This window comes from Cnephaeus nilssonii, assembly GCF_951640355.1.
Source record: "Cnephaeus nilssonii genome assembly, chromosome: 6".
NCBI classification, from domain to species: domain Eukaryota; kingdom Metazoa; phylum Chordata; class Mammalia; order Chiroptera; family Vespertilionidae; genus Cnephaeus; species Cnephaeus nilssonii.
In genome coordinates this window covers 1,164,074-1,183,031 of record NC_137077.1, presented here as the reverse complement: position 1 = coordinate 1,183,031, position 18,958 = coordinate 1,164,074, and the positions used below count along the sequence as shown (strand labels likewise).

The 18,958-nt window shown below is 63.7% G+C and overlaps 1 protein-coding gene across 3 annotated transcripts; it reads left to right on the top strand.

The window, feature by feature from the left end:
• Positions 1-62: 62 nt before the first annotated feature.
• GTSE1 (G2 and S-phase expressed 1) lies at positions 63-17,651 on the top strand. 3 transcript variants are annotated; one of them, XM_079774929.1, is made up of 12 exons: positions 63-529; positions 1,566-1,667; positions 5,003-5,060; positions 5,160-5,760; positions 6,791-6,961; positions 8,048-8,162; positions 12,206-12,517; positions 13,852-13,915; positions 15,625-15,840; positions 16,072-16,267; positions 16,566-16,772; positions 17,259-17,651. In XM_079774929.1, exons 2-12 carry the CDS (start codon positions 1,592-1,594, stop codon positions 17,340-17,342), a joined length of 2,100 nt encoding a protein of 699 aa, XP_079631055.1. In that variant the 5' UTR covers positions 63-529; positions 1,566-1,591; the 3' UTR covers positions 17,343-17,651. The 3 variants fall into 3 exon arrangements, with proteins under 3 accessions (XP_079631055.1, XP_079631054.1, XP_079631056.1); XM_079774928.1 differs by having other exon boundaries at positions 125-196; XM_079774930.1 differs by lacking the exon at positions 63-529 and adding an exon at positions 591-727.
• The last annotated feature ends 1,307 nt before the right edge of the window (positions 17,652-18,958 follow it).

Below are 18,958 nucleotides of genomic sequence, written 5' to 3'. Positions count from 1 at the left end.
CCAGTCCAGCTCCAGGAGACTGTAAAGCCCAGGACAGGCTCCTGCCCAGGCTCTGGTCACTGTCTCCTGCTCCAGGGGCACAAACCAGCGTGTCCAGTACCAAGTGACCAGGTCGTCTCGCTGGATTAGGCACCACGTGCAGCTTTACAAAGCAGGTGGATGAGCCGACCTCGTCTGGTCTTTACAACACTCTGCGGTAGGAATTTAACTGCCTCCATTTACAGCTGAAGAGCGGGGATCCGAACCCACATCCCAGGCCCGAGGCTAAACCTGCAGGGAGAAGGGCTCTGAGCAAACCCCGCCCAGGTCTGCACTGACCTCTGGCCTGCGCAGCACATCCGCGCGCTGAGGCAGTGCGCACGCGCGCCACGCGCCTCCTCCCGGGCGTGCGGACTACAACCCCCAGGATGCACCGGGCATGGCGACCGCGCAGAGCCCTTTTCAAACCGGCCAATCGCAGCGCGCGCCGCTCCCGCCGCGCCGTGTTTAAATCCGGGGCGGAGGCGTGTGGTTCGGGGCGTCGCAGCGGGTACGGTTGTGGGGCCCTGGGGGGGTCGGGGCCGGGGGGCGGGGGGGGGGTGGCCAGGTCCCCGCGCATGCTCCGTCGGGACTTTGGCAACCGAAGCCCCCAGCAGCCCTGTCCGACGGCTTCGGGGTTCCGTTGCCGCCGGCTGAGTGTCCGGGCCTGGCTCGGACCCGCGCCACCCCCGCAGCCGCCGGCGTGGAGGTGCGCGGCCCGGGGTGCGGGGTGCGTCGCGGAGGGTCCGGAGCTGCAGCCCAGGCGGCCTGTAGGCCCGCGTCCCTGTCCGCGCTGTGAGGCTCACGCTGCTGGGCGTCCCTGAGCGGAGGACCGGGGCCTGGGCCGGGCCCTGCTCACCTGTCCCCCTCCTCCCTGCTCACCTGTCCCCCTCCTCCTGCTCCCCTGTCCCCCTCCTCCTGCTCACCTGTCCCCCTCCTCCTGCTCCCCTGTCCCCCTCCTCCTGCTCCCCTGTCCCCCTCCTCCTGCTCACCTGTCCCCCTCCTCCCTGCTCACCTGTCCCCCTCCTCCTGCTCCCCTGTCCCCCTCCTCCTGCTCCCCTGTCCCCCTCCCTGCTCACCTGTCCCCCTCCTCCCTGCTCACCTGTCCCCCTCCTCCTGCTCACCTGTCCCCCTCCTCCCTCCTCACCTGTCCCCCTCTTCCTCCTCACCTGTCCCCCTCCTCCTGCTCACCTGCCCCCCTTCCCTCCTCACCTGCCCCCCTACTCCCTGCTCACCTGCCCCCCTTCCCTCCTCACCTGCCCCCCTACTCCCTGCTCACCTGTCCCCCTCCTCCTACTCCCCTGTCCCCCTCCTCCCTCTTCATCTGTCCCCTTCCTCCCTCCTCACCTGCCCCCTCCTCCCTCCTCACCTGCCCCCTCCTCCTGCTCACCTGTTCCCCTCCTCCCTCCTCACCTGTCCCCCTCATCCCTCCTCACCTGTCCCCCTCCTCCTTGCTCACCTGTCCCCCTCCTCCCTCCTCACCTGTCCCCCTCCTCCCTCCTCACCTGCCCCCTCCTCCCTCCTCACCTGCCCCCTCCTCCCTGCAGACACAGACTTGCTGGTAGCTCCGGGCATGGACGGAGGCGGCAGCGGCGGGCCCCCAGCCAGGCAGGCAGGAGGAGCGGAGACGGAGGTTCCCGGGAAGGATGGTACGTCCTGGTCCCTGCAGCGCGTGGCCTGGGGGGCTCAGTGGGAGTCGGTTGAAGAATCCTCCCGTGAGAACTGAATGTGTTCCTGAGGTGCTCACTCTGTGTCATCGAGAGTTCGCCTCTGTCCACCTTCTTCTTCTTTTTTTGAAACCTCCCCCCGAGGACCAGCGCGTGGTGCTGTTCTCTTCTGTGCTCCCTGTGGGGCTGTGCGGCTATGGGTCTCCCCTGCGGCGGGTCTCTGGTCCTGCTGTTGCCAATGCTGCGGCAACAGACACCAGCGGGCGGTCTGCGGGAGACGCTGAGGGAGGAGGCTCCTGGGCCAGAGGGCGAGCGCGTGCATTTTGGTAGGTGCTGCCAGGTGCCCCGGTGGTGCCGCTGGGACAAGTGACAGAACCCCCTTTCCCCACAGCCAGCCTGACGGGGGAAGTGGGATTCACGCTAGGTTTATTTTGCGTTACTTTAATTTTTGGAGGGAGGCTGAACTTCCTGGCATCGGTTTAAGAACACTCCTTTCATTCCCGTACATTTTACCTGTTCATGGTCTTTGTCCGTCCTCCCGCCCGTTGTGGATGTTTTCTTAGCGGGGTGCAGGTGTGCAGGGTGTGCAGGGGGTGCAGGGGGTGCAGGGTGTGCAGGGGTGCAGGGGTGCAGGGGGTGCGGGGGTGCAGGGGGTGCGGGTGCAGGTGTGCAGGGGGTGCAGGGTGTGCAGGCGCCCTTCAGGAGCTGGCCCTTCGTGACCGAGTGACGATGTGCTTGTCCCTGTTTGTTGTTTTCACGTGGCTCATGGCGGCGTGTGCCAGGCAGGGGTTAAGACACCTTTTACATGTTGGACCGGCAGCCTTTCCTGTGTGGCTTCCAGCTGGGTGTCACAGCCCGCCACACTTCGCTTATTAAATTATACCTTTGGCGGACTTGAAATTTATCCTGGTGTGGTGTGAAGTGTGGATCAAATGTTACATATATTTTTCCCCACAACTCAATATTTACCTACTAATTCATTTTCCCCTTTTATTTGATACTAGAGGCCTGGTGCACGAAATTCGTGCACGAGGAGGGGGTGTGTCCCTCAGCCCACCCTGCACCTTCTCCAATCTGGGACCCCTCAAGGGATGCCCGACTGCCCATTTAGGCCCGATCCCCTAAACGGGCAGCCGGACATCCCTCTCACAATCCAGGACTGCTGGCTCCCAGCTGCTTGCCTGCCTGCCTGCCAGCCTGATCACCCCCTAACCACTCCCCTGCAGGCCTGATAGATGCCTAACTGCTCCCCTGCCGGCCTGATTACCCCTAACTGCCTTCCCTTGCCGGGGTCTGGTCACCCCTAACTGCCCTCCCCTGCAGGCCTGGTTGCCCCCAACTGCCTTCCCCTGCTGGCCATCTTGTGGCAACCATGTTTGACCACACAGAGGCAGCCATCTTGTGTTGGAGTGATGGTCAATTTGCATATTACTTCTTTATTATATAGGATTATATAGGATGTTACTTTTATTATATACTAAACGTTTTTTATATTCATCTTGTCTATTTCTTGTTAGGTTTTTTTCATAGGTATTTTGTATTTTTTGCTGCTGCTATAAATGGGGTCTTTTCTCCCATGTATTTTCTTCTAAATATGAAAACTATTGATTGCTGTGTGGCTCAGTTGGTTGGAGCATTGTTCCCATACACCAACAAGGTCGCGGGTTCAATTCCCAGTCAGGGCACATGCCTAGGTTTCGGGTTTGATCCCCAGTCAGGGTGCATATGGGAGGCAACCAATAGATGTTTCTCTCTCACATCAGCAAAACATATCCTCAGGTGACGAGTGAAGAAAAAATGCTAAATAACGAAATACTAGTAAACTCTGTTTTCTAGAAAATTATCCATTTCAGTCAAATCTTTACTTATGTGCATGGAGTTGAGCAAATGAGTCTTTTAATATCCTCTCTCTGGTTCATTTTGTTTTTTTCTTTTGTGCATTTATGCTTTCTACCTTTCCCTTGATTGGGTGATTAGGACTAATTAAATGGACTAATTCGAGTCTAATTAGGATATTAGTATATTTTAGACTAGAGGCCCAGTGCACGGATTCGTGCACAGGTGGGGTCCCTCAGCCTGGCCTGCGCCCTCTTGCAATCTGGGACCCCGTCGGACTGGCCTGTGGGGATCAGGCGAAACCGGCAGTCTGACATCCCCCCGAGGGATGTAGCAGTGCCGAAGCAGCAGGCGGCACGGGAGGAGCCCTAGCCGGGCCGGGCGCCGCTGCCGCTCATCCCAGCCCTGCTGCACCTGCCGCCACCGCTGCCACTTGGTAACGCTGCCGCGGAGACAGGAGAGGCTCCCGCTGAGGGAGTGCACGGACCACCGGGGGCAGCTCCTGCGTTAAGCATCTGCCCCCTGGTCGTCAGTAAACGTCATAGCGACCGGTTGTTCGGTCCTAACGGTCACTTAGGCTTTTATAGAGAGAGGTTTTATGGTTTTGCTAAGCGTGCTGCATTGTTTATCAGGGACCAGTAGGACGTCCGTTGTGAAGTCCTGTGTGAATCTGACGGAAGCATCAGTTCCGTGCACTTGATGAGGGTCTAGCTGTGTGGTCAGGCCCTCGCGGGACAGTGGGGGACGCGGGAGAGTTGGACGTTTGTTGTCTTGGAGGAGCTCACAGTCTCGCTGGGGCCGCAGGAAGGAGGGTCTGGAGACGTTTACAGAACGGGGAGGCGGTGCAGGTGGAGTCAGCGCCTGGTGCTGCGGGAGCCCCGGGGAGAGGCGGGAGGGGAGGAGCAGGAGGTCCCCAGCAGAGGGACCCCGGCCCAGAGCCTGTGCTGTTAGGGGGAGTCGGCCTCAGAGACACAGCGGCTCTGGAGGCACCAGGTGGGAATGTGGGTGGGGCACAGTGCAGTGTGAGCTGGGGGTTCAGAGGGGCTCCGGGAAGAGGTGACAGCCGCAGATCTGTCCACTTTCGGAGTCCCTATGCGCTGGAATAACGCGGAACCTGTTTCCGAGGGGGAACAGCTGTTGGTGTTGGGAAGCGGGGGGTTATGGAAGATGGCCTGTACCTGACGCTGCCTGGCGAGCCAGGAGAGCCGCTGGGTGACGGGCGTGCAGGTCAGACATGCCTGTAAACCAGCCTGGGGCCTTTGGGACCGCTTAGCTAACACGGAAGAGCTGATGCTGTCTTTTAAAAAGAAAAGGGAAAAAAATAAGGTAACCTAGAGCCCCCTATGAGGATGTGACTGTTAAAAAGTGATGGTAAGTGACGCTTTGGGGGTGAAATTTCGTCCTCGTGTTGATAGCCATAGAGACGGGATGTTTTTCGGTTTCCCAGCCCACCCTAAAATAACGGTGACTTCTCCCCCCAGACGTCCTTCTTCTGGCCGACGAGAAGTTTGACTTCGATCTCTCGTTGTCTTCCTTAAGGTAAAGGCCGAGTCTTCCTCCCTTGCTGTGGGCACAGCCACATGCAGTGGAATCTCCCGTTAAAGGCAGCGTCACTAACGGCCTTCTCCTCCAAAACAGTGCAAACGAGGACGACGAGGTCTTCTTTGGGCCCGTCGGCCACAAGGAAAGGTGCGTCGCCGCCAGCCTGGAGCGCGGTGACCCGGGTCCGAGTCCCCCCCGGCCTCCTCTGCCGGCGTCAGAGAGTCTCTTCCGCTGGAGCCCCCTCGCCGGGGAGAAGTTCGTCGAAGTTTACAAGGAAGCGCGCCTGCTGGCCCTGCAGATAGAGAGCAGCAGCCGGAGCGCGCCGGCCCTGGCCGGGCCCGGGGACGCGGGGAGCCAGGGCGTGGAACGGTTCATACAGGAGTCGAGGTTAAAGATGCTCCTGTTCGAGAAAGAAAATGAAACCAAGAAAAGCCCCAACTCACTGAAAAGGGAGACGTACTGCCTGACAGACAGTCCCGCGGGGGGCCCGCAGCTGTCAGGAAGCCAGCCCCCCTCGGGCGTGGGCCCCGCCCGGACTCAGGGCCCCCCGCGCTCTTCGCGGCCTTCTTTGCCCGTGGAGCCCAGCCCCGCTCACCCTCCGCGCCTGGCGGGCCCTCAGAAGAAGGTCGTCAGCAGGTTGCCGCCGCCCCGCGCCGCCTCTGTCCGGGGAAGGAGCCTGCACGCGGCCGCGGAGAAGGTGGGCCCAGCCGCCGCCCGCACTGGTCTGGCGTGGCTTCCCAGCCTGTGCGGTGCAACCCTGGGGGGGGGGGGCGGGGGGGCTGCTCCGGGACGCACGGCAGTGGCTGCAGGGACTGGGCTTGGGGTGCACGTGGGCCCGGCCGCCTGGCTAAGGTGAGGCCCTAACACCTCCGAAGTTCTGGTTGACACCTTTTCTTTGATTTCCTTACAACACTGGACATTCACCCACTGGGGAATTCATTTACGTTAACAAGCAACTTCCAGAAACTTCCTCCTGGGATGGCCACGCGTCCTCCTCCTCATTGTGACTCCGTTTCGATGCGTTCCTCGGGGGAGTCAGCAGTGGGCTGTCGGGGAGGTGGCAGTGGACAGGGGTGCCTGTGGGTGCGGTCGGCCAGCGCCGGAGCTGCGGTCCTGGCGGCTTGAGGGGCGGCAGGGAAGGTGGGGTCAGGTGACACTGCTTCCAGGTCTAGCCTGCGGGGGCTGTGGGCGGGGGGGGGGGGGGGGGGGTTCTCTCTGAGGAGTGGCTGCAGCCGGCGCCTGGCCCTCCGCTCCCGCCCTGGGCAGGCCTCCGCGGGCCAGGCCCGGAGCACTGACGCTGTGGCGTGGTTAGCGGTTCCGGTGAAGCAGGCGCCTCACCAGGGCCTAGAGATCCCTTCTTCCCGCTCCAAGCACACCTCCTGCACCACACGACCCCCTGTCTGCAGCGCCCGCAGAGCCTGGACCGAGGGGCGAAGGGGGTGTCTGCAGCGGCGCTGAGCGAAGCCCTAGGGCAGTGATGGCGAACCTATGACACGCGTGTCAGCACTGACACGCGTAGCCATTTCTGATGCCACGCGGCCGCATGCCGAGGATGAAACGTTTGCGACTAGAGTCTTGGAGTTAGTTTTTTCCTCAAAGTGACACACTACCCGCGTTATGCTCAGTTTTTTGGTGAAGTTTGACACACCGAGCTCAAAAGGTTGCCCATCACTGATATAGGGTGTGCACTTCGTTAACCACCGGCATCTCATCCTGTGACCTTTCAGCCTCCGAAAGGGAAGCCAGCCAGTCCTTCCAGGATGAAAACCCCAGACGAGAAGGAACCCCACGGGGACAGGCCCCCCGACAAGGCCAGGGCTGCCCGGGATGCCACCACCCTGCCAGCCAGCGGAAGCCACTTGGTCCAGGGAAAGCGATCGCTCCCTGCTCCAAACAAGGTGGGTGGCAGGGGCTGCGGTGGCGGGGCCTGAGCGGGGCAGTGAGGGCATGTTGTGTGTGCGGGGCCTGAGCGGGGGGAGTGAGGGCATGTTGTGTATGCGGGCCTGAGCGGGGGCAGTGAGGGCATGTTGTGTGTGCGGGGCCTGAGCGGGGGGAGTGAGGGCATGTTGTGTACACGGGGCCTGAGCGGGGGGAGTGAGGGCATGTTGTGTACACGGGGCCTGAGCGGGGGAGTGAGGGCATGTTGTGTACACGGGGCCTGAGCGGGGGAGTGAGGGCATGTTGTGTATGCGGGGGAGTGAGGGCATGTTGTGTATGCGGGGGAGTGAGGGCATGTTGTGTATGCGGGGCTGAGCGGGGCAGTGAGGGCATGTTGTGTATGCGGGGCTGAGCGGGGCAGTGAGGGCATGTTGTGTATGCGGGGCCTGAGCGGGGGAGTGAGGGCATGTTGTGTATGCGGGGCCTGAGCGGGGCAGTGAGGGCATGTTGTGTATGCGGGGCCTGAGCGGGGGGAGTGAGGGCATGTTGTGTATGCGGGGCATGTCTCTGAATTACAATCAGGGGTAGGAGGTTGAAGGGGTGATGCCCGGGAGGCAGCGTGGTGAAATGCAAAGAGCAGGCCGGCGTGCCGTGGGGCCTGGCCTCTGCCCCCGGAGCTGTGCGGGGCAGGAAGTCACCTCCCTGGCACCGAGGGTCTGACCCGGGGCTGCTCCCGCGGCCCTCACAGGGCCCTGGCGGGATGGCGTGGGCGTCCGTGTCTGCAGCCTCGGCTCCTCGCAGGCCTGGGCCTCGCTGTCCCTCTGCTGTCTGCTGCTCAGCGCGGTGGCCACGCGGCTGTGTGTGCCCGTCAAGCTGCCCCACGCTGGGCCCACGGCAGCTGACCCCTGTGCCTGGGGGCCTCAAGTCCACGTCCCAGCCCGCTCCCCACGGCGGCTCAGGCCGGACCCGTGTGCTGCTGGGCCTTGCTCTTCTCTAATTGAAGATGATAATTATTCAGTGGTTAAAATTTAATTAAAACCCGACTTTCGCAGAAACAAGAACGGGTAGCTAATGAGATTGTTGATGATTTTAATGTTTCGTTCCAGCTGGGGCTGAAGAAGACGCAGCCGAGGCTGCCCGGCTGCGCTGGGGGTCCTGCACGACGGCCCTGCGCCCCGGGCATGAGCACCAGCCTGTGCGCCTCCCCGGCCGCCGGCAGAGGTAAGGCGGCAGGCGCTCTGTGCCGACCCACGGCTGGCCCGGCGAGGCCTTGAGTGCTGGCCATCCCTCTGAGACAGGTTTTCAGACCCGCTTAGGCTCAGCAGAAGGTTCTGGAAGGCTTGTGGTCTGAGGCGGGAGGCGGTCAGGGTCCCTGCCCTTGGGGTGCTTCCCCTGCCCAGGGAGAGGCTCGTGCAGAGGGCATTGCAGTTTGGGGTGCAGCCGTCCCAAAGGGGCAAGTGCCCGGTGCCTGAGAGCAGCCCAGTGGGAGGTCATGGGGCGAGGGTATTAGAATGGGCTGTGCCAGGGAGTTTAGTGCCGAGGACCCTCCCACTCCTGGAGGATGGTGGAGCCCCGGCTGCCAGGCCGGGCTGCCCTCTGGTGGTGAGGGCAGGCACCCTGGGAGGAGGTGGGAAAGGCTGGGTCTGCTTGGAGGACTGCACCCCTTTGGGGTCTGGCTGCTGTGCAGACTGCTGCTCGCCCAGGCACACGGTGGGACTGCGCTGAGTGTGGAAGTGGGAGCTCTGATTTGGAGCTGACCGGGGTGGGGATTTCGGGAACCTAAGTTGTTTCCCTATCTTGAGGGCTAAGGGGAGACCCCCCGCTGTTCTGTGGGCGTCAGCACGGAGGCACGTGGCGCGTGGCAGTTCTGTGACACGGGTTAGGGCGCCCGTCTGCCGAGCAGGGCCAGGTGTCTGCACTCCTCGCTCTGGGAAAGGTCGAGTGACTGCCTGGGGCTCTGTCCACAGCAGAATCCCTGCGGCCCGATCCAGGAGTGTGGGGGCGGCCGGATCTGGGATCCGGGAGTGTGGGGGCAGTTAGATATGGGATCCGGGAGTGTGGGGGCAGTTAGATATGGGATCCGGGAGTGTGGGGGCAGTTAGATATGGGATCCGGGGAGTGTGGGGGCAGTTGGATATGGGATCTGGGAGTGTGGGGGCAGTTGGATCTGGGATCCGGGAGTGTGGGGGCGGCCGGCTATGGGATCCGGGAGTGTGGGGGCGGCCGGCTATGGGATCCGGGAGTGTGGGGGCAGTTAGATATGGGATCCGGGAGTGTGGGGGCAGTTAGATATGGGATCCGGGAGTGTAGGGGCAGTTGGATATGGGATCTGGGAGTGTGGGGGCGGCCGGATATGGGATCCGGGAGTGTGGGGGCAGCCAGATATGGGATCCGGGAGTGTGGGGGCAGTTGGATATGGGATCTGGGAGTGTGGGGGCAGTTAGATATGGGATCCGGGAGTGTAGGGGCAGTTGGATATGGGATCTGGGAGTGTGGGGGCGGCCGGATATGGGATCCGGGAGTGTGGGGGCAGCCAGATATGGGATCCGGGAGTGTGGGGGCAGTTGGATATGGGATCTGGGAGTGTGGGGGCAGCCGGATATGGGATCTGGGAGTGTGGGGGCGGCCAGATGTGTGATCCGGGAGTGTGGAGGCGGCTGGATCTGGGAGTGTGGGAGTAGGAACATGGTATAATGTGAGCTATGGCACTAATCATGCTCTTAAAGGGCTTTTTTGGTTTGTTTTTTGTTAATCCTTACCCAAGGATAGTTTTCCCACTGATTTTTAGAGAGAGTGGAAAGGAGAGAGGGAGAGGGAAGGAGAGAGAGAGCGGAGAGGGAGGGAGAGAAACATCAATGAGAGACACATGAGCTGGTTGCCTGCCGCATGCACTGGGCAGGGGCCAGGGAGTGGACTTGCAACCCAGGTACAAGCCTCTGGACTGGGAATTGGACCTGAGACCCTGGGTCTGCGGGCCGGCGCTCTAACCACTGCACACCTGGCCGGGGCTTAGTTTTCTTTAGGAGCCTGTGCTAGAGCAGCCGAAGCAAGATGGGCCGAAGTCAGAGTGCGGCACGGCCCCAGGGGTGAGGCGGAGGACGCGGACTGGAAATGAGAACCTCCCCCGTGCCCGGGAGGGGAAGAGGAGAACACGGCCGGGCGCTGCCAGGAGCTGCCCCGGACACCGCCCTCCGTGCCGCTGACGAGTGGAGGGAGAGGGTTAGAGACCGTCTCCGGGGAGGGCGAGTGGCTGGAAATCGGGCACGGGAAGCTTCAGAAGAAAAGTGAGGGGCGGTCACGGCTGGGCAGCCGGAGGGCACCGGTGTTGTGGGAACGTGGAGGAGGCCGCTGAGGGCAGCTCTGCCACCGCCACGCCCGCGTCCGTGGCTCAGCACGTGCGGACCGCAGGCTTTCCTTCAGGCCGGGGCTGCGGCGGGCTGTCCGGTCCGGCTCAGCCGAGGTGCATGCCGGGATAGGGGTGCTAACAGCTGGCACTGGTGCCATGGTCTAGGGGTGAGGGTGCCCCCAGGCGTGTGGACAGCCAGGTCCGGGAGTTAAGGAATCGGGGGCTCCTCCCACTCACCCTGAGTGCTATGAGGAGATGGTCCCCCGGGCACAGGTCGAACTTCACTAGCCAGAGCGTGGCATCCAAACCCCAGCGCTGGCTCTGGGCGCACTCGGAAGCCCGGCGGGCCCACTCCTGTGGGATCGCTTCGAGCTGCTGAAGGACATGCCCTGTCCATCGCGTTTGCTGATGCAGCAGATGCCGTGGGGACACAGGACTCAACACTCCAGTGCGAGAGACGCAGCCAGCGAGGCGGACTGGGGAGCCAGGAGGGTGGGTCTGGTTCAAGGGGAGACGAGCGTTATTCTGACCACAAACCAGAGGGAACCTTTGGGTCCAGCACTCATCAGATCCGCTCGGTCCCCACAGAGGAGGCAGCTCACCCTCCAGCTCCCCCCTGGGCAGGCGGCGCCGGCCGCGATGTAACCCTGGACACCGGTCGGGCACGGTGACCTCAAGCCCACAGCAAGGCCACCTGTGCAGCCGCCGCCTCGGAGCGAAAGGAACACGAGAGAATGTTTATCAACAGGCGCCGAGGCCGCCATCGCTCGCACGCCAGCTGCCTTCAAGGATGCGGTTGGGGTGTCCTGACCCCTCGGAGGGATGAGGCTGGGAGGTGGCCCTGAGGCAGCCACGCTCCAGCTGACCTTCGGCAAACACCTGCTGTGGGCCTTTTGCCCGTGACGTGCGGGTGCTGCCTTCCGGCCACACGCAGCGCCCACTTCCCCGTGAAGCGGTGCTGTGTCCGTTAGAATGTCTCTGCCCAGGCTGCCCGGTGTGCTGGCTGTTGGCAGCCGAGGATCCGCACCCTGGTCTCTGCTGCTCGGGGCGAGAGTGCTCATCCTGCGGCGGGGGATGAGCGCAGGGGAGGCTCGGCCCCCACGGCGTTGGCAGGAACCCCCTCCGCAGCTGGGCTGCCACGTTGGGAGTGGGGAACCCAGGGTGTTCTGATGGAGGGCAGTTTCAATACCCTCACACAAAGAAGTCTCCAGATGTATTACTTACAATCCCAGAAATGGGGCAGTGAGCCGGAAAGGCAGCCCACCCCATGCCACGGGGAGCAGGAGACAGAGCGGGGGAGGCGTCTGGGGGAGGCCGCTAGCGTTGTGCAGGCGCAGGTCTACGTGATTATTTTTAAAGGTGACCGGGAAAAGCAAAGCAGGAACCTGGGGTGGCAGTGCTAAGCTCGGGTCCTGTGTAAGGGCCGGGCCCTGGGTGTGAGCGGGCCCTGGGTGTGAGCGTGCCCTGGGTGTGAGCGCGCCCTGGTGTGAGCGGGCCCTGGTGTGAGCGGGCCCTGGTGTGAGCGGGCCCTGGGTGTGAGCAGGGTCGTCATTCCGTAAAATGCCCGGCAGAACTCCCAGCCCTGCATCCTCACTGCTGCTCCCCAGGGCGGAGTCTCTGCCGACATGGCCCTCAGATGGAGTGGGGCCTGGTGAGCCCTGGCTGTCTGGGTGGCTGTGGAATGGCCCTCAGCACACGCGGCTGGGCCACGGGCAGCCTGGGTCGCCCTGCGTTTGAGGATGTTGCCTGAAGGACACAGAGGCTGTTCGCCGTGCCTTGTGTTTCCTTGTATGGAAACCGCCCCGTCGGTCAGTCCTCGCTGAGGACGGCGTGTGTCCCGCGTGTGAGCTGAGTAACTCCACGAATTACAAACAGCAGGAGCCCGAGTGCCATCCAGGCTGTGTGTCTCCTCTTCCAGCCAGATCCAGCGAGCGTCCCAGCGCCTCTGCAGACCGTGCCCGGCCTCCTCCAAACCCCGGCCAGTCGGGCCGCGCGGGAGCCCCTGCCGTCCGGCCGGCCCTGCAAGGCGCTGCTGCCGGGTGCGGGCAAAGCCGCTGCCCTGGGCCCCCGGCACCCACCGCCCGGACGCTCCCCCAGCCGCCGACGCTGGAACAGGGAGGCGGGCTCATGCGCGGCCCTGGGAGCGCCAGGCGGGGCTCTCTCCTGAACTCCCAGACGAAGGCCCCGCCCACCCCGACGAGTCAGTTTAAAGTCCCCACGTTTCCTGCTGGTGAGTAAGAGACATTTTAATGGGCTTTTAAAATCGTGAACAAGTTATATTTAAAGTTTGTAACATTGTATTGGAAGTTTGAAAGCCTTGGCGATGACGGCTTCTGCGGGCCTCCCCCTCCGGGCGCCTGAACGTGGCTCAGGCTCCTCTGGACGAGAAGCTGTGGGTGCGCGTCCTCCGTCCCTCCTCCGCAGCACGTGTTCTCTGCTGCTCTGGAGACGGTCTTTTGCTGTTTCAGCATTTTGGTTATTACAAGCTTTCTTTTTAATATGTTTTTATTGATTTCAGAGATGAAGGGAGAGGGAGATAGAAACATCAATGATGAGCCCTAGCTGGTTTGGCTCAGTGGATAGAGCGTTGGCCTGCGGACTAAAGGGTCCTGGGTTCGATTCCGGTCAAGGGCATGTACTTTGGTTGCAGGCTCCTTCCTGGCCCGGGCCCTGGTAAGGGCTTGGGCAGGAGGCAACCAATCAATGTGTTTCTCTCTGTCTTTCTCTCTCTCTTCCACTCTCTCTAAAAATCAATGGAAAAATATTCTCAGGTGAGGATTAACAAATAAATAAAACTTATTGAAAAAAAAAAGAAACATCAACGATGAGAGAGAATCATTGATTGGCTACCTCCTGCACACCCCACACTGGGGATCGAGCCTGGGCATGTGCCCTGACGGAATCGGACCGTGACCTCCTGGTTCACAGGTTGATGCTCAGCCCCTGAGCCACGCCGGCGGGCACAATAGGAGGGACCCTGCAGGGCACTGCCTCGCCCCCTCTTCCCCCGGGGGCTGGGGCTCTGGGCACAACCTCCTTGCCCGGCTTCTAAGATAGCTGGGGCCTGGCACCCCGGAGAGTGGGAGTCGGCGTTGTTAGGGTGACTCGTGGGGCTGCAGCCTGCGGGTCTCGCCCGGCCCCCCACCCGCCTGTCGTCACCTCGTGATGAGAAGAGCACCCAGAACACTCGTCAGCCGCAGGCCTCGCGGCAGCAGTGGGGCCTCCGAGGATGACTGTGGGGTGGCCTGGGTCAGGGAAATGAGGACGTTGGGCTCGCCTGGAGCCGGACCCCGTGAGCGCTGCTGCCGTGGGCGAGCGCCTGGGGAGCTCGAGCCGGGTCGAGTCGAGTCTGCCTCGTCTGCGTCCCGTTCCCAGGCCCCCCCTGCCTGCGGCGGCAGCCAGGCCGGGCGGGCGGCAGGGCCCCTCTCTGCACCAGCGCTGGGCCCGGAGCCCTGCCCGAGCGGTTCCCCCGGGGCTTGTCTGGGCGTCTTTCCGCGCCCCCGGCACCTTGGGAAAATGGCCGCCTGACGGGTCCGACTGACTGACGCCTCCTCTCTCCCTCAGGCGACATCGCGACGCCCAGGTCCTCTGGGGCACGGAGGCCGCAGTCCTGCACGTCGGCCGGGAGGTAATGACTGATGTGACTATAAGCGCGACCCCCGCTAACTGCTCACAGTGCCCGCCCGCGCTCTGCGCCTTCGCCCAGGCTCCCGGTGCCCTACATCCCAGGGTCATGGGCGCAGACTCGCCTCTGCGGTGGCACTCACCCGGCGCTGGCGGGCGGTCTCAGCCGGGCGCTCAGCGTAGCCACCTTCAGAGCGTTGGGGGTGCCCGTGCAGCCCCAGAAATTCCGACGGGCTCTGGGTGCAGCCCCGCCCTGCAGGGCTTCCCGGGTGACCCGTCTGTCCCGCAGTGGAGACCGCTGGTTGGTCCCCAGACGTGGTTGAGTCCCAGCTCCCCACTTCCTGATTAGAGCTGGTGTCAGTGACCCCCCTCCCGACGCGTTCCCTCAGCCGTCCGGGGTGGGGCTGAGCCCAGCACTGCAGATCCCGCGTAGGAACGTGTGCACAGCCCTGGAGGCCTGGCCCACATGGGAGGCGCTCCGACCGATGTCACCTTGACTGGCACAGCTATCCCCGAGGACATCAGGTTAAGGCCGCCAGAGCCAATGTGAGCACCCATGTGCCAGCAAGCCACCCTCCCGCGCCTTCTGATGACCGGGTCCCCACCGCTCGCCGAGGACGGGGTGACGGGAGGGACACAGCCCCAGCCCTGCTCAGTCCCGTGCCCATCCAGGGGGTGGGTCCTGGCCTGCGCCCGCGTGTGGCCAAGGTGGGAGCGCCGCTGGACCTCGGGGATGGCCGGGCCAGACAAGCCCTGGGCCGGGACACCGGAGAGGCCTGGTCCTGGCTCTGCCGGCCGCCTGGGCCGCCTGCACATTTGCACGGCCTGGCTCCCGCTTCTTGCGTGTGGACTTGGAGGCCCATCGTGGGCCGGTGCTTGCCGTCCCCTCCAGCGCAGCGGGAGCCCACCCAGCAGACGGCCGCCTGCCCGCCCACCGCCGTGCCTCCTTCCCGCGGCGAGGACAGCGCCCGCCTCCTGGGGTGACTGGATTCCCCTCGTTTGTGGCTTTGTTTTTACTTATTTCCCCCGAGTGTGTGGTGGAGCTGCCAGCGTCCAGGACACAGGGCAGGGGCGGGTTCGAGAGCCTCACAGGAGGTGGCAGCTGCGCTGTGGGCCTCCTGCCCGCCGGGAGGGCCCTCGGCCGGGAGGGTCCTTGGCCAGGGAAGTGCAGGTCTGTGTCCGGCTCCGGAAGCAGAGCCTCCTGGACAGATGGTGGGGCCGGGGGTGTCATCCCAGACTCCACGTGTCGGGGGCCCGGACTTTCAAACAACATCGACTTGACTCCACCTCGTCTTTATCCAAAACGACAAACCAGACCGGCAGCGCGGCCGGTTCCCGGGGAGCCACAGGCGCTGCAGGGTGGGGGGGAGGCGTGGGAACAGGTGCCCGGCGACGCCTCTGTTCACGTCGGCTCTGGTGGCCTCAGCCCGCGGTCCTGCGGGAACGTCTGCCAGTCAAGGCGGCGCGGCCTCCGGCACCTCCCGGGCCTTGTCCTCAGGCACCGCCACGTGCAGGCGCCTCTGACGGGCACCTGTGAGGGCAGCGGCGGCCTTGCCCGGGAGGCACCGGAGGCCGCGCCAGGGCACGGGCTGGCGGCCCGCAGGGACGGGTCCACACCGGCTGAGCTGCCGGAAACTGTTCTGTTGAAACAGGACTCCCCCTGCGTTAGCTCATCGGCCCGTGACGAGGTGCGTCCGCGGTCCTGTCTTCCAGGGTGGCCCACAGCACTCCTGCGCGGCAGCCCGCAGCGCCGGCCGCCAGGACCCCCGCCAGCACCACACGCGCGTCCGGCCTGCCCACGCCTGCCCGCCGTCGGCTCTCTAGCCTCCCGTTGGTGACCCCTCACACCGTGCCCAGGACCCTGGCTTCTCCCCTGTGCGTGTCCGCTCGGCGACTGCCGTCTGAGCCCCGGAGGACGTCTGCAGGGAGGTGAGAGGAGGCCGCGGGGAGGAGAGACGAGGCCGCGGGGAGGAGAGACGAGGCCACGGGGAGGAGAGACGAGGCCGCGGGGAGGAGAGACGAGGCTGCGGGGAGGCGAGACGAGGCCGCGGGGAGGAGAGACGAGGCTGCCAGGGGCGACGATGAACTGCCCCAGGGAGGGGCAGCAGGCCCAGCACCTGCCACACGGAGACTCCCACTCATGGGCTTTCCCTCCCGCAGAGCTGCGCCGGGGAGCGGGGGCAGCCAGGCCGCGGCCCCGGGCTCCGACGTGTCCTCGGACGGGAGTCTTTCTCCGGCTGTGCCGCAGGCTCTCAGCTTTTCCCCGGAGAAGAGGGAGGCCCCGGTTTCAGAAAGTGTCGCCACAGAACTAGCGCTGGACGCGGCCCGGCCCCCCGAGGAGGCGGCCCCCCGAGAGGTGAAGGAAACGGACTCCTTGTCGTGGGGCCCCAGAGCCTGCCTGGCCTCTGCAGGGCCCAGCCTCTACGTGTGACCGCGGGGCCGGGTTCAAAGGCCGGAGGGAAGCGGGGTGGGGAGGTCAGTGGGAGCTCCAGGGGTGGCCGCTGGCAGGAGGGAGGTGCACGGGGTGGGCAGCTCTCCCGGGCCCCATCCCGCCCTCCTCCCGGCGTCCCACACCGTGAGCACCTGACAGCCGGCCGGTTCCCAGGTGACAGGCGGGAAGCGCGAGCGCCGCCTCGAACCCTGTGCTCCCGCAGGCTGTCCTCGTGGACATCCCGCTGGACCCGCACGTCACTCCAAGCGCCGGGCGCCCCCTCGGCGACCCCCCTCTCATCGACCTGGGCGCCACCCCAGAGGCACCCGTGGCTTCGGGACCTGGAAGCCGGCCTCTGCTCGACCTCCTGGTGAACACCCCGGACACGGACAGGAAAACCACGGCCAAGCCGCTCCCCGGGGTGGGACAGGTGAGGCGGGTGGGACAGGTGAGGCGGGTGGGGAGGGTGAGGAGGATGGGGCAGCGGAGGGCCCGGCTTCGGCCCCAGGTGGTCTTGGTTCTGGGTTTGCTCCTTGATTTGCGCCTCGATTCCCAGAGATCACGTGACCCTGGAGTGGCCTTGGAGGCCTCGGAGGGCAGCAGGCCTAGGCCCACCTCATCCCTGGGCGCCAGGGCTCCAAGTTCACGCCCACGGAGGAATCCTGCGGAGCCCGGACCCGAGGGGGGCACAGTGTTTCCACTCCGGTCCCCGGGTCCTGGGGGGCGGGGGGCATAGCTGTTTGAGGGACCAGCGTGCTTCGGTGGGTGGCGTTTTCTCCCACTTCCCAGTGCCCCTCGGGAATCCGTGCTGTGGCCCGAGCACCGGACGGCTCCGGCCCAGGCTCCTTGCACAGTCGGGTGCACGGCTGGGGAGGGCTCCGCCGCAGGGATGCCTGCTCACCTCCTCCCTCCGCAGCTCATGGACCTGTGCTCGCCGCTGATCCAGCTGAGCCCCGAGGCCGACAAGGAGAACGTGGACTCGCCGCTCCTCAAGTTCTGAGGGCAGAGCCGCCTTGACCTGGCGTCGCCCTGTTGTGAGCACACACCGTCCTAGAGTGGTTCCAGCCCTCAGACGCCCGTTTTAGGAGAAATTACCGGGGAAAAGTTCCAAAACCTCAGGGAAACCCCCGGGGGGCGGGGCTACGGGATGGGGCATGGCCACCTGCCGTCACTGCTGCCACTCCCCGCGCCGTCCGGTCGGAAGTCCATGTGAACTTTTTGAATCTTTTTTATGTAAAATAGCAAACGACTATCTTAAGAACTAAGTTTGCATAAAAGTTAAGTATTCTAGGTTTAACTTAAATTATAAAATAAGTGAAAATATATTAAAGCATATCTTGGTTTCAAATATACATAACCACTTTTATCATTTTAATCCATATGCGCGATTTACATTGTCCAAACTTCGAAATGTAGTGTGGCTCCCGATGGGGCTGAGGGCGCGATGCTGGGTGAGGTCAGGCTGAGAACCACCGAGTGGTCTCACTGGTAATGGATCTTAAAGGAACCGCAGAGCAGACTGCTGGCTCCAGAGGCGGCGTGCGTGGTGGGATGGGTGAAGGCGGTCAGAGGTACAGACTTCAGTTATTAAGAACAGTCCCGGGGATGGAACCAAAACACAAGTGGATAAAATGGGTGTAAATGTGGCCGGGATCCGGGCAGGCAGAGCCGTCTGCGCTTCCAGTGGGTGCCAGACTCTGCTGAGCTGGCCGCAGACCTGAGGGGGTGGGGGTGCAGCACGGAGGGGGGCATCCTCCGTAATGAGGGAGGGCTGGGGGGGGGCCTGGCTGCGCTGGGGGCGGCAGCGGGAACCCTGGCAGCTAAGGGCCGCTGCTCAGCGTGTTCCCTGTGGAATGTTTCTCTGAAGCAGCTGGCCTGGAAGATGAATCTGTATAGATCTCTCCGTTTGTGAGGAGATTTCGGTCAGAAACGCTGCTAATTGGGAGCCTGGGGCCCCCAGGGCTGAGGGAGGGCGCTGGGATGTGAGTCCCCACCGGGGAGGCGACTGCTGTGGTCCCAGGAGGAGGACCACGAAGGCAGCAGGGTGGCATGGCGGTGCCGGAGGGGAAGCTGTGAAGATGCCCGAGCTGTGCGTTCCTGACTGGACTTGTCCTGCGTCACCAGACGAAGAAGCAGGACTGTGGAGGGGCACGCGGGGCCGCCGAGCCGAGGCCCCTGTGGGACAGCAGCCCTCTTCCCCGCCCTCTACTCTGGGGGTGGCAGAGGCTTCCAGGACAGTTAGTGCCTCGAGGGTCACCAGACGCCTGGCCTCTCTGTTCACAGGAGGAAACCGAGGCCTGGGACTGAATTCACTCGACGACAGTATTTATGGAGACTCGCTATGGGCAGGCTGCCTTTCTGCTGGATACAGTGGGGTGCAAAGCTCATGCCCCCTGTCTCCTGGGGGCCTATGTTTGGTGGGAGAGAGGGGCCATAGGGGGCTCGCGCCATCCTCTGCACCGGGGGCTGAGCTGCTGCTCCCTGCCCGCCCCCCCCCCCCGCCCCCCCGCCCCAGGCTGCCTGGGCGCAGACGTCGTTGGGCTTCATTCCTTCAAGCAGGTGGGAGAGGCCCCCACCCCAGTGTTAGGTAGAGCATCCCGCCCCTTCCCGCCTGCT